Source organism: Arachis stenosperma, chromosome 1 (genome assembly GCF_014773155.1).
Source record: "Arachis stenosperma cultivar V10309 chromosome 1, arast.V10309.gnm1.PFL2, whole genome shotgun sequence".
NCBI classification, from domain to species: domain Eukaryota; kingdom Viridiplantae; phylum Streptophyta; class Magnoliopsida; order Fabales; family Fabaceae; genus Arachis; species Arachis stenosperma.
The window spans coordinates 115,947,203-115,961,425 of NC_080377.1; the positions used below are offsets into that span (position 1 = coordinate 115,947,203).

Consider the following 14,223-nt stretch of genomic DNA (forward strand, 5'->3'; position numbering starts at 1 on the left):
TCCTGGAACTTTAGATGACTCACAATCCCAGACTACCTGTCTAACATCCTCCATTGTCGGCATTCTCTCTAATGCTGCAGCCTCTTCTTCATCAATCTAATTTACCAATCCATCCCTAAACCCCACAACCGGCGATATCTCCTGATGATACAGATTCTTATAGAACTCTCTGATAGCAATCTTGATCCGACCTTGATTTCTTATCAACCATCCATTAATTACTAATGCATCAATTCTGTTATTCCTCTTTCTTGCCGACACCAAATTATGGAAGTACCTAGTGCTTGCAACAGCTTACTAGAGCCTTTCTTCTAGCCTCAATGTACCATCATAAACTCCTTTCTTCTAGTCTTTTTTTAAAGATGCTTTTTAGTAATTAAAATTTAATACATATAATTGATTAAATCGTATTATTTTTGTCAAAATTAGGCCAGACAAATTAATTTAACCAAAAAAATAATGAATCAAAATTTAAATCAGTCTAAATTAATATTATTTTTTATAAAAAAGATTATAATATTCTTATTATAAAAAATAACTAAAATATTATTATTTTATATATATATATATATATATATATATATATATATATATATATATATTGAAAACTCTAAATCTTAATTTTATGACAATAGAAAAATAAAGAATTAGAATCTAGAATTTTCAAAATTAATATATATAATATAATTATTTTAGTAATTTTTATAATAAGAGTATTGCAATTATTTTTTATAAAAAATCATATTAATTTAGACTAATTCAAGATTTGATTTACTATTTTTTCAGTTAAATTAATTTGTTTGATATAATTTTAACAAAAATAATACGATTTAATCAATTATATGTATTAAATTTTAATTATTAAAAAATATATTAAAAAATGTTTTAGACGTAAGTTTTTATAAAAAATTACTAATGATAGGAGGAAGAAATTGATGGTAGGATAAATATAAGAAGTTACGAATTATATTTTAGTGAAAATTTTAAAAATATTATTACTCAAAAAATATTTTTGCATAAAGATAATAGTAAAAAGCATTAAATAATATAAAATATATATTTTGTCATTTTCATTTGAATAACTAATAAAAATAGTGATCCTCTTAGATGTTTTTGAAGGTCAAAGAAGTTGACGTGAAGGATAAAGTGGTCATTGTACGTGGCAATGGTGGTGTACAAATTGAGCGCGGAATCGCAAAGAAGATCCCATGATTTTGGGAGAAAAAGGGGAAGATGACACATTCATCGCTGCTCCTACTGTTTTTCGTGGCCGCCGTGGCCGCATCCAGCTTCGACGACTCCAACCCCATCCGGCTGGTATCCGACGAGCTCCACGGAATCGAGTCACAGGTCCGGCACGTGATCGGCGAGAGCGCCCATGCAGTGTCGTTCGCCCGCTTCGCCCGGCGCTTCAGGAAGAGCTACCGGACGACGGAGGAGATGAAGCGAAGGTTCCAGATCTTCTCTGATAATCTGAAACTCATCAGATCCACCAACAGGAAGCGACTTTCGTACACTCTCGGTGTTAATCGTGCGTAACGTTGACTTTTGACTTTGTTCTTGCTATTGTTCTGTGTTTGTGACTTTCTATACATGCTGTGTTACAGACTTTGCTGATTGGAGTTGGGAGGAGTTCAAAACACAGAGACTTGGCGCTGCTCAAAATTGCTCTGCCACCCTCAAAGGCAGCCACAAGATCACCCAAGCTCCTCTTCCTGAATCGGTAATTTATTACCAATAATCCAATTTACTCTCCTCTTACACTCTCTCAACTTCACTACTTCAGTATACTGGATGTTATGTTAAGTATAATCAAAGTTATGTTTTCATATTAACATATCGTGTTTTACTCTTTGGATAAAATCTGAGGAGTCATATATATATAATGTATGATATGATTGATGCACAGAATAAATTAATAATAGGCTAATTTTTTTTGTTATGGAAAAAAAAGTGGTGATATACTTTAACATGGTAATTTTTGGTGTTTTTCAAAATTGTGGGAGTACACAAATCGCTGGGTCCGATTTCTGTACTTAAAATTTTTTAATTTTTTTTAACACAAATCCCTGGCACCGATTTGTGTACCTCCCAGAAATCGGTGGCACCGATTTGTATACCTCCCAGAAATCGGTGGCACCGATTTGTGTCTCCCAGAAATCGGTGGCACCGATTTGTGTACCTCTCAGAAATCGGTCGCACCGATTTCTGCTTCTCTAGTTAAACGATCCCACATTTGAGTAAAACATCCCAACAATCCACGTTTACGAAAAACACCGCTACCACTCCAATATTAAAAATAAAAAATTCTATTTAATCTTGTACCTAAGTATATAACATCAATAAAAAAAATAAAATAAAATAAAATAAAGTACCTTTCACAATTACTACTTGAAAGTTGAAAATAAATTGGAAAAAAGTGAGTTTGATTTGATGATAGTATATATTGTGAGTGTGTGTATCAAATTGGACTCAAAATGTTTGTTGAACTTGAACATATCCTAGTTGGGCAATGCTGGTTTTTCTACATTGTGGGAAATGGACTTCACCAGAGGCCAAATTGTTCTTGATATGTTAAGAAACTTGGGTTTTGAGGAGTCTTATGTGAACTTGTTTTCCTCGTTGTTCTTGTGTGCAGAAAGACTGGAGAGAAGAAGGTATAGTCAGTCCAGTAAAAAATCAAGGCCAGTGCGGATCTTGCTGGACATTCAGGTTGTTTTCACCATGAGAATCTGATTGGAATGAACAAACCATTCTGCTTTATCTTGTTTCAAACCGTGACATTTTATAACGTGCAGCACAACTGGAGCATTGGAGGCTGCCTATGCTCAAGCATATGGAAAGAATATCTCTCTTTCTGAGCAGCAGCTGGTGGATTGTGCTGGTAATTTCAACAACTTTGGCTGCAATGGTGGGTTACCGTCCCAAGCCTTTGAGTATATTAAATACAACGGTGGCCTTGAGACTGAGGAGGCATACCCCTATACTGCAAAAGATGGTGTTTGCAAATTTACAGCTGCAAATGTTGCCGTTCAGGTCACTGAGTCTTTCAACATCACCCTGGTAAGATGGTTTACTTCTTAATGCGTGTGGCTGTTGGCTCTGTAGAGACATGGCAGAATCTTCTGTTTTTTGCCTCACTTACACCTCAACTACATAATATAATAAATTTTTTAATTTTATTAATGTTATTTATATAGGGTGCTGAGGATGAATTGAAACACGCAGTTGCTTTTGTTCGGCCAGTTAGTGTGGCATTTGAGGTGGTTGACAGCTTCCAATTGTACGCCGGAGGAGTTTACACTAGTAAAACTTGTGGCAGCAAGCCAATGGTGAGGACTGAAAGAGAATACCTTACATTTGACATACTAGTGTAGTGTTCAAATGAAAATTTCATATCAGTAACATATTAACGAGTTCTAATGCATTCATTCTTGTTTGTTGTTTCTAATACACATTTGTTATCTTCAAGAATTGTAATTAAGTCTGTTGTTGATTAGAGCTATGAAACGTGTATTTGTATGCCGATCACACTAATTTGAGAGAGTTACCCTCAATTTCGGGGCAGTAAAGTTTTTCTGAGATTTTCCTTGCAGGATGTGAATCATGCTGTTCTTGCCATTGGGTATGGAGTTGAAGGTGGTGTCCCGTATTGGCTCATAAAAAATTCGTGGGGAGAAGAATGGGGTGACAAAGGCTACTTCAAGATGGAAATGGGCAAGAATATGTGTGGTAAGAATCCATGGGACCTGCATTGTTAAAGAACAAAACTAAATGATTGGTAGAACTGCAGACTTAGCAAAAAAGTGCACTTCTAACTTAATGAAGAAGAAATTAATCATTTTGCATACTGGGATATGCTAACCCGATTGGTTTAATTTCAGGTGTTGCAACTTGTGCGTCGTATCCTTCTGTGGCATAATTTGTATGCGGATACATGTGGTGGCTGTTAGGCAGCGCTTGTGATTTCTGCCACCTACTTCAAAGGTGAAATGCATAGGCACTAGTTTATGTTGATTTGTAAAATAACTTTGTAGTTGGAACTTGGTTCGTCGTTTCTTATTGATGTTGTAAACCACATTATAAAAAATTAAAAGTAGTAGTGTCTGGGAGTAGAAGATTACTTTAGAAAAAAAAAAACGATAAATATACAACATAAAGAGGATGCCACTTTGCAGTAATATCATGATGTTGCCAGTGGCTTGAAAAGATGCAGTACCGGTGGCACAAAACGTTAAACCTTTGAAAATCTGGATTTCATATTAGGTGAAGATTTTTTATAGTTGAAAACTATTAGGTGATAATTTAGTCTAAATTATTTAATTGTTTTAAATAGACAACACAAGTGAAAATTCTGCCGTGTAAATTACAAATCTCATTTCAATGAACAGATGAAATTGTTAACGTGACAGACGGTAGGTTGAATTTAGTATGGGCTTTATGCTCTAGAATTGAATTTGTAAAGGAGTCCATGTTATTTGAAACTATAGACCAACCCAAATCTAATCCAACAAATGAATGAAGGATGAGAAGAGGTGGGGCTTCCTCTGCCGCATGACATTGCACGTGAAAGTGGATATGGGCCGAAGTTCAGGGAAAAGGGAGTTAGGAGTGTGGGACCCACAAATAATGGGGCCATGAGCATGAGAATTGAGACGAAATGGATGAAGAGTCAAGAGAGACAGACCATGGAAATTATGGTTGATGAGGATGGCCCTTCATCAGCGCTGAGAAGTAATAGGAGCAAACAAAACGTGGTTGCTCTAGATTGAATTGACCAGACACGTGGCATGATCTCGGTATTCATAGGGACAAGCCTCGCCGGCCCACCACCACTGCCTGCCAGAGCCAGCAACGTGCCACCTCCCCTCCTCGTTATTGATGCTTTTACATTACTATACAATATTATCCATAATAAACTGGTCAATCACATACCTCTAAATTTTAATTAAAAAAAATCATAACTAGTAATAGTATACTAGTATATCCAATAATCTTTTTTCCCCAAAATATTGTTATTACTTACTCAATTCCGGGGATAGGTTTTCTTTTCATACATTCAATATTTGATCAACCTTATTATGTATTCTGTGAACCACAAATTACAAACTGGCAGCTTTGCATAATGACAAGTCAGTTCTATTTTTGGTTATATGTATACAAAATTTAGTTCTCTTTTCATTTTTTGTGGCGATTACAATTCCATTAATATTCTTGGTGATAATAATTCCAAAATTAAGCACCGGATTAAATGTATTTTTACAATGTTTTATGGATATTGATTTTAGAAATCTTATCATTGTAAATGAACTGGAATATTCTTAATTATGGAAAGTAAAGCTTAAATATCGAAGAATAAGTTATGACTTATGAAAATAATAAGAGAGAGTAAAGTATCGTTTTTGTCCCCAACGTTTGGGGTAAGTCTCAAAGTTGTCCCTAACGTTTTAATCGTCCTATTTAAGTCCCCAACGTTTCAAAATTGACTCAATGTTGTCCTACCGTTAGGGATCCGTTAATAAAATTGACGACGGGACAAAATTGAAACGATTTTGAAACGTTAGGGACTTAAATAGGACGAAAACGTTGGGGACAAAAATGATACATAGAAATAAATTTTAATTTTATTCTTCAATAATAATAATTTTTTACTATACATAATATTCAATTATTTTTAATCACATTTACACTTAATCACATCACTTTTATTCTAAATAAATTTTTTTTATTTTATACTTAAAGTAATGTAATTTTTTTATAAATAAATAAATTTTACACTTTTATTCTAAATAAATAATGTAATATGAATAGAATGAAAGTGTAAAATTATAAAAAAAAAATAAGTAATGTGATTGAGTAATGAAAGTAAAATTACATTATTTAGAATGAAAGAGTAAAAGTATAAAAAATTAATTTATTTTGAATGAAAGTGTAAAATTATAAAAAAAATTATAAGTAATGTGATTAAGTAATGAAAGTAAAATTACATTATTTAGAATGAAAGTATAAAATTTATTTATTTATAAAAGAATTACAATACTTAAGCATAAAATTATAAAAAATTTATTTATTTAGAATGAAAGTGTAAAATTAAAAAAAATATAAGTAATGTGATTAAGTAATGAAAGTAAAATTATATTATTTAGAATGAAAGTGTAAAAGTTATTTATTTATAAAAAAAAATTACATTACTTTAAATGTAAAATTATAAAAAAATTTATTTATTTAGAATGAAAGTGTAAAATTAAAAAAAAATATAAGTAATGTGATTAAGTAATGAAAGTAAAATTATATTATTTAGAATGAAAGTGTAAAAGTTATTTATTTATAAAAAAATTACATTACTTTAAATGTAAAATTATAAAAAAATTAATTTATTTAGAATGAAAGTGTAAAATTATTAAAAAAATTATAAGTAATGTGATTAAATAATGAAAGTAAAATTACATTATTTAGAATGAAAGTGTAAAATTTATTTATTTATAAAAAAATTACATTACTTTAAGAATAAAATTATAACAAAATTAATTTATTTAAAATAAAAGTAATGTGATTAACTGTAATTTAAAAAACGATTGAATATTATGTACAGTAAAAATTAATATTATTGAAGGATAAAATTAAAATTTATTTCTATGTATCGTTTTTGTCCCCAACGTTTTAAAATTGTCTCAATTTTGTCCTGCCGTTAATTCTATTAACGGATCCCTAACGGCAGGACAACATTGAGTCAATTTTGAAACGTTAGGGACTTAAATAGGACGATTGAAACGTTAGGGACAACTTTGAGACTTACCCTAAACGTTAGGGACAAAAACGATACTTTACTCTAATAAGAGATTAACTCTCTAACACATTTATGCAAATATTTAAAGGAATGCATCTTTTTTGGCATTAAAGAAAATGCAACTTGACTCCTTTGACAGCACCATTCATATAAACTATTAAACACAGTACACAATAATATAATCATTGAGTAGCGACAATGGGCTCAGAGAATATGTTCTATAATTATCCTCTATTAAGAAATCATTAATGTAATAAAATACACGATCCCAGCATGGTGAAAATAAAGGAGATAAATGATATAAAAAGAAAGTAAAGCAGAGGAAGGAGGAGGAATAAACAAGAAATGGTGGTGGGTGAGTGGTGTGGGGATCCACTTGATCCATTTCCATCATCATATCAAGTATCAACTTCCCTAATCAAACGCTCCACAATCACCCAACCAATTCTTCGCCACCAACTCGGAACATCCATTTCAAAATCCAAAATAAAAATGATAAACTAATTACTTCTATTTAGAATAAATAAATAAATTAAGGTGAAAATTCAAGCGTGAAGTCGATAGATAGCGTTAAATAATTTGACTAATTTAACTAAATTTTTATCTAATAACTTTTAGATATTAATTTCATGTGAACTCAACTTGAAGTGAGTTTTTTCGTAAATTAATATTGGAAATGAATTTTTTTCTCTTTGCTTTCTCCAAACAGATAATTCTCTGTGTCTGGTGTTTTTGAAAGACTGTTAATTATCATTATTAAATTCAATAAGGATAAGTTGTCACCTTCCTCTCCTTTATTCTTTATTTATTTTCTACGGCAATACTTATATAAATTTTTTAAATCAAAAAAATAAAAATCGATAACACCTTTTCATTAAACTAAAAACTAGAGTATAAATTATAAAATAATAATAATATTGAAACAGTGTTATCTTTTGTGCGTGATCAGCAATGGCGAAAAAATTCTGATACCCCATGTGCTATCCAGGGCAGATATTTATACCCCCTTAACCCTCACCATATCTCTTTGTTGTTCCTCCAATTTCATTTCACACACTAATCTTCTCTTTCAAACCCTCTTTTCTTCTTCTGAAACGATGCCGTTAGCTATGGGAAGCGATGCAGGGGTTACGATCGAACGGTCCAGCTTCGGGAACTGCGCCTCGATCTGCGATCGGGATTTTCCGGAGGAGGAAGAAGAATCGGACGCTAGCAGCTCCTCCTCTTCATCTTCAATCGGAAGGAACAGTGGCTCGTCGGAAGATTCTTCGGACCGGGAAGATTCTGGCGAAACAGAGGTGCAGAGCTCCTTCAAGGGGCCGTTGGATACCATGAATGATCTAGAAGAAGATTTGCCTGTCAAGTAAGTGTCTTTTTCCCTTTTGCTTTCATGGGGTTTTTTCTCATGCTCCAAATTTTACTTGTATGCTATCGAGCTTCGTTGATTTCAGGGTCCTAGGGTTCTGTTTTTCACGTTTTGCCATGTGTCTGTATCGTCGGTTTTAGCAACTTTCTAGATGGTTCCTGATTTCTTGCCGGATTTAGTCCTTAGTTTGAGTAAGTTTCCTGGCATTGACTTGATAATGAAACTGTTGGCATAATCATAATGGATCTCTCCATAACTAAAGACTAGTGACTTGATATAGAAATACTAAAGCAATAAATTGATGAAATTGCTGAATAGATCATCAATTTTACAAGGTTGTCTACTATTGATGTGAATTTACTTGGCTGCTGACCAAGGTCCTCAAATGGATGGATTGGATGCATCTTTGGATAATGGATAATTCATTAAAAACAAATGATTGAAATTATTCAACCCATCCATCATCCACTTGTTAATCCATTCTTTGATCCTTTTTATTAGATAGGACAGATCGTGGTTGTACATACAGCTCATATCCATTAAAATACATATTTTGTTTATTAAAAGGCTAACCTTCTCTCTCATTAAATTGGCTATTGTTTTTAAAAATGGATCAATTTAGAATTTGCTTTATCCACATACATATGCTTCATTCTTCTTAAATATTTGCATTTAAAATCCTTCTTTGTCCAAATTCATTGCATTCTTTATTTTGTTGGATACCCAATAAATATTTCGGGTGGTTGGTTAACCATAAAGTCTATTACTATTATAATTGGATCAATTGGTGTGGATGGATAATGGGTTAATAGATTCTGAGTTGTCATATAGTTTTATGCTGGCCTAAAGTATGTAAAGAGTTCAAGGGTTTTAACTATTTTTTGTCTTGTAAAGAAAAATGATCTAACCTTTGGTCCTTAACTCTGAAGTGCTTTGTCGATTTGTTCTTGGTTTTACCTATTTGCTTCATATCTCCAATTAAATTTCAAGATTTTGTTTATGTAAATGCATGGAAGAGAGGATGAAAGTAAAATAGGACATTATAACTTAAGCTAATAATGGAAATTGAAACATAAAGATGATCAAAATACTTAAACTATGTATCCTCTTTTGGTAAGTTCTATGAAAAACTGAAAATTTTGATTCAGATATGTTTCTTTCTTCCTTTTCTCTTTCTTTCAAACTCATGATTATTTTGATGTAAAATCAGGAAAGGCATATCCAAGTTCTATAGTGGCAAATCAAAGTCCTTCACAAGTTTAGCTGATGCCATCTCTGTAACTTCTGTGCAAGAGATAGTAAAGCCAGAGGATCCTTATGCCAAGAAACGCAAAAACCTCCTTGCCCGCAACCTATTAATCGAGAGGAGCCGCAGCTCAGATAATTTTGGTGGAATGTTAAAGCGAAAGTCTAACATCCGCCGAGGCCCATCTTGTCTTACTTTGAGCAGCAGTGAGGAAGGGAACAGTTCCGCTTCCACGTCGATATCACCTCCTTTCCCTCTTCCTCCTCTTCATCCACAGGCCAAGAAGTCATCTGCAAATGCACCACAACCATGTCCTCCAGTGCGGAACTCTCCGTGGCGGTCATACTCCTGGTCTGATCTTCAGTCTGCAGCGGAGACTCATGACCTGCCTAGCTTGGCAATTTGTAGTGGAAACAAAGGGAACAAAGTACATTGAGGTTTTGACATTGTAAGTTTTAGTTGAATATTTCAAGACTCGAGTGAGTTTGTAATGGTAGAGTACTTTGTGAACTCTGTCTTTATATATTAAAGGTTACTGAGTACTGACCACCAGCACTGTTGTATAAAAAAAATACCTCTATTACTCTTGCAAGTCTAATTATCAGGTTGTTCTAGTAGATTTACCTGTCTTCTATTTGGTAATTTGTTTGATTGCCAATGCCTAATGCCCAATGGCACTGGAAATGGTCTCGAAATATGAAAGAATCCCTAAAAAAGTTACTATCAACTCATTAGATTACTGCTAAATTTCAAACTTACTAATATGTTGAATGCAACGATCTCTCATATACAGAACAAAGGTTGATTTTGGCATTTTGGTTTGCAGTTGCAATCACCTCTGGTTTCTATACTTTTCGTTGCGGAGCCACCAACTTTTCTTTGGTTATTAAGTAAACTTTGACTAGATCTAACTTTAAGCGATCCTTTAAGATAGGAGCATTACTTATAAAAAATAATGAACATATTGAATATCAAATTGGATATGCTTTATGGGTAGCACTGAATACAAGCTTCAAGATAGGAGCATTATATAAATGAAAAAAATTAATTATTTAAGCCACATAACTAGGTTTGGCTAAGGCGGATTAGATGTGAGAACAATTTTGGTATTTATATAAAAAAGTTTGGCAAAGTTAGAGAGGTTATTGTATAATTTTCCATCTCTAACAGACTCGTCTTAACTTTTCTTTTTTCTTATTCATTATATATAGAGAAATTTTAGAAAAATATCAAAATTTATTATTTTTGGTCATTATATATTTATTAATTTAATTTTTTTAATTTAGTAATCTAATAACATATTTTATTCTATACTTTTAAATATTAATAATTAACTGCTGGTTAAAAATAATAAATTCTAATAATTTTTTAGCATTCTTCACATATATATATATTTTAATTAAATCCCTATATTATATCAGATTTTATAACCAAATTCATGCCGTTATTGGAATCAACTGAATATTCTGTTAAAGAAAATAGAATATTTAGCATGGTTGTCAAACTCGCGAATTAACTCGTAAACTCGTACGAGTTTAGGAGTTTAGGTAGTGGAATCGAATTGACTCGGACATAAACTCGTTTCTGGGTAGACTCGAGTTGACTCGGCTAGACTCAAATAAAATCGTTCAAACTCGCGAGTTTGCTAGCGAGTCAATGAGTTTAATTTCGTTGCCCATTTTCGCCAAAACGGCGTCGTTTTGGCCCAGAAAAAAAAACCCTACAGCTAAGTGGCTAACCCAAACCCGGTAAGTGTAACCCACACCCACTAATGAAGAAGTGAAGTTCGAAACCCTCAGTGACTCCCTCCACCAAACCCTCACGGCCAGCCTCACTCCTCACTCCCTCCACCATCTACCGGCGTCATTGTCTGCGCCGCCACGCAGAGGCCGGACGCCAGAGTCCAGACAGATCCCTCGCCTTCTCACCTCCCATCGCCTCATCCCTCATCCCCCACCGCTCACCCACGCAGCGTCGCGGAGCCCACTAGGTCACCACCACGCAGTGAAGGACCACCACGCAGTGAAGGACCACCACGCAGAGTCGCAGTCTCGCAGAGCCCACCACCACGTAGAGTCGCACAGCGCCAGAGCCCACCACCACGCCGTTTGCCTCCCCTCCCCTGTTCTGCCCTCGTCGGCCTTGTTCAGTTGTTCTTCACTGAATCACTGCCGATCTGCTTCAAGTCTGCCGATCTCCAAGGTAATTTTGTTAAACTAATTCAAATGCTAACAATTTTGGTATCAATTATTCAATTTTGCAAATTTATTAAGGCCCTGATCTGCGATTGATCTGTTGAAAAAAAATTAATGTGTGAAACTGATGCTGCTTGCCTGCTTATGTGCTTCATGCTTCATGCTTCAATCATGGTTAAAATGTGTGGATAGTGCTTCTGTTGTATATTTTTTTCTTTTGTTTTCTGCTTCTGTTATGTACTTATGTAGTTATGTTTAGTTTACTGAAACTCTAAAGTCTGAATTGAAACTCTAAAATATCTTAATTGAAACTCTAAAATATCTGACTGAAACTCTGAAGTCTGAATTGTTAGTGTTACTGTGTTAGTTTAATTGAAACTCTGAAGTCTGAATTGTTAGTTTAAATGAAAATGTATCTGTTGTGTGATAAAGTGAGTATTGGAGTGATGATTAAGTCTTCTGATGCTGAAAATTTTTCATCTTTTGAAGATTATTCTTGTAAGTGTAGCTGAAACTAGTGTTAGTTATGAATTTAGTTAATGGATAATCTGAATCTGAATTTAGTTAGTGGATAATCTGAATCTGAAATTGTTGTTTGGGTTGTTGATTTTTAGGGATAAAAATACAAAATGTTTGAGAATGTTGGTTCAGGGACAGGGTCTTCGCTTCCTAGTATTCCTAGACCTACACCTACTGTTTCTAGGAGGAAAAATACAACTGGAAATAGAAGTGATATAGGATGGAAACATGGGATTGATGTTCAAGGCAATGGTAAAAAAGTGAAGTGTAATTATTGCTCAAAGACTATAAGCGGAGGGATTTATAGATTCAAGCATCATCTTGCCGGTACTAAAGAGGATTCAGAGCCTTGTGCTTCAGTACCTGAAGAAGTGAAGGCTGTGATGTTGAAAGTCTGTGTGGAGGCTAAAGAAGCATCATTGAAGAAGAGAAGATTCGGTGATGATGAGGATTATTCAGAATAAACAGAAAAGGAGAAGGACAATTCTCAACAAAAGGGAAAAGATATTCACAATTTTGTCACAAAAGGAAAAGGGGCTCAAGTTCAATCAACAATAAATCAAATGATGAAAAAGGATCTAAAGGAACAATGTGATCAATAATGTGCCATATTTTTCTACACAAGTGCTATTCCTTTCAATGTTATTAAGAATCCCGAGTTTTTAAAGTTTTGTGAGATGGTTGGGAGATATGGAATTGGCTAAAAACCCCCTTCTTACCATGAGTTAAGAAAAATCCAATTAAAGAAAGCAGTAAACAATGTTGATGAAATGCTTACCGAATTTGAAGCAGAGTGGAAGAGAACTGGTTGTGCAATCATGTCGGATGGATGGACTGATAAAAAAAGGCGTAATATTTGTAATTTCTTGGTGAATAGCCCTAAGGGAACAGTTTTCCTTTATTCATTGGACACTTCTGACATCTCGAAAATAACGGATAAAGTTGTCAAAATGCTAGAAGATGCCGTAGAATTTGTTGGTGAAGAGAATGTAGTCCAAATTGTTACAGATAATGTTGCTAATTATAAGGCTGCTGGAGAAAGAATGATGGAGACTAGAAAAAGTTTGTACTGGACACCATGTGCTGCACACTGCATAGATTTGATATTGGAGGATTTTGAAAAGAAGCTAAAGGTGCATGAAACAACCATAAAAAAGGGAAGAAAAATCACCACTTTTATCTACTCCTGGAGTATGCTCATTAGCATGTTGAGGAATTTTATAAAGGGAAAGGACTTGGTTCGGCCTGGTGCCACAAGATTCACCACTGCCTATTTGACTCTCACTTGTCTTCATGATAATAAAGGACCGTTGATGACTATGTTTACTTCTGCTGATTGGAAGACAACTAAGGTTGCATCAACCATGGTTGTCAAACTCGCGAGTTAACTCGTAAACTCGTACGAGTTTACGAGTTTAGGTAGTTGAATCGAGTTGACTCTGACATAAACTCGTTTCTGGGTAGACTCGGGTTGACTCGGCTAGACTCGGATAAAATCGTTCAAACTCGCGAGTTTGCTAGCGAGTCAGCGAATTTAATTTCGTTGCCCATTTTTGCCAAAACGGCGTCGTTTTGGCCCAGAAGAAAAAACCCTACAGCAAAGTGGCTAACCCAAACCCGGTAAGTGTAACCCACACCCACTAATGAAGAAATGAGGTTCGAAACCCTCAGTGACTCTCTTCACCAAGCCCTCACGGCCAGCCTCACTCCTCACTCCCTCCACCATCTACCGGCGCCGTTGTCTGCGCCGCCACACAGAGGCTGGACGCCAGAGTCTAGACGGATCCCTCGCCTTCTCACCTCCCCTCGCCTCATCCCTCATCCCCCACCGCTCACCCACGCAGTGTCGCAGAGCCCACTAGGTCACCACCACGCAGTGAAGGACCACCACGCAGAGTCGCAGTCTCGTAGAGCCCACCACCACGCAGAGTTGCACAGCGCCAGAGCCCACCACCACGCCGTTTGCCTCCCTTCCCCTGTTCTGCCCTCGTCGGCCTTGTTCAGTTGTTCTTTACTAAATCACTTCCGATCTGCTTCAAGTCTGCCGATCTCCAAAATAATTTTGTTAAACTAATTCAAATGCTAACAATTTTTGTATCAATTATTCAAT

The 14,223-nt window shown here is 34.8% G+C and overlaps 2 protein-coding genes across 3 annotated transcripts; both read left to right on the forward strand.

The window, feature by feature from the left end:
• Positions 1-1,191: 1,191 nt before the first annotated feature.
• LOC130967018 (pro-cathepsin H-like) lies at positions 1,192-5,132 on the forward strand. 2 transcript variants are annotated; one of them, XR_009081307.1, is made up of 8 exons: positions 1,192-1,531; positions 1,608-1,723; positions 2,639-2,712; positions 2,799-3,063; positions 3,201-3,332; positions 3,597-3,732; positions 3,885-3,987; positions 4,525-5,132. XR_009081307.1 is itself a non-coding variant. In XM_057891844.1 (7 exons), exons 1-7 carry the CDS (start codon positions 1,234-1,236, stop codon positions 3,920-3,922), a joined length of 1,059 nt encoding a protein of 352 aa, XP_057747827.1. In that variant the 5' UTR covers positions 1,193-1,233; the 3' UTR covers positions 3,923-4,211. The 2 variants fall into 2 exon arrangements, 1 of the variants encoding a protein (XP_057747827.1); XM_057891844.1 differs by lacking the exon at positions 4,525-5,132 and having other exon boundaries at positions 1,193-1,531; positions 3,885-4,211.
• Positions 5,133-7,674: 2,542 nt separating this feature from the next.
• On the forward strand, positions 7,675-10,016 carry LOC130943282 (protein OXIDATIVE STRESS 3 LIKE 1-like). The gene is made up of 2 exons (XM_057871079.1): positions 7,675-8,150; positions 9,364-10,016. Exons 1-2 carry the CDS (start codon positions 7,885-7,887, stop codon positions 9,833-9,835), a joined length of 738 nt encoding a protein of 245 aa, XP_057727062.1. The 5' UTR covers positions 7,675-7,884; the 3' UTR covers positions 9,836-10,016.
• Positions 10,017-14,223: the final 4,207 nt, after the last annotated feature.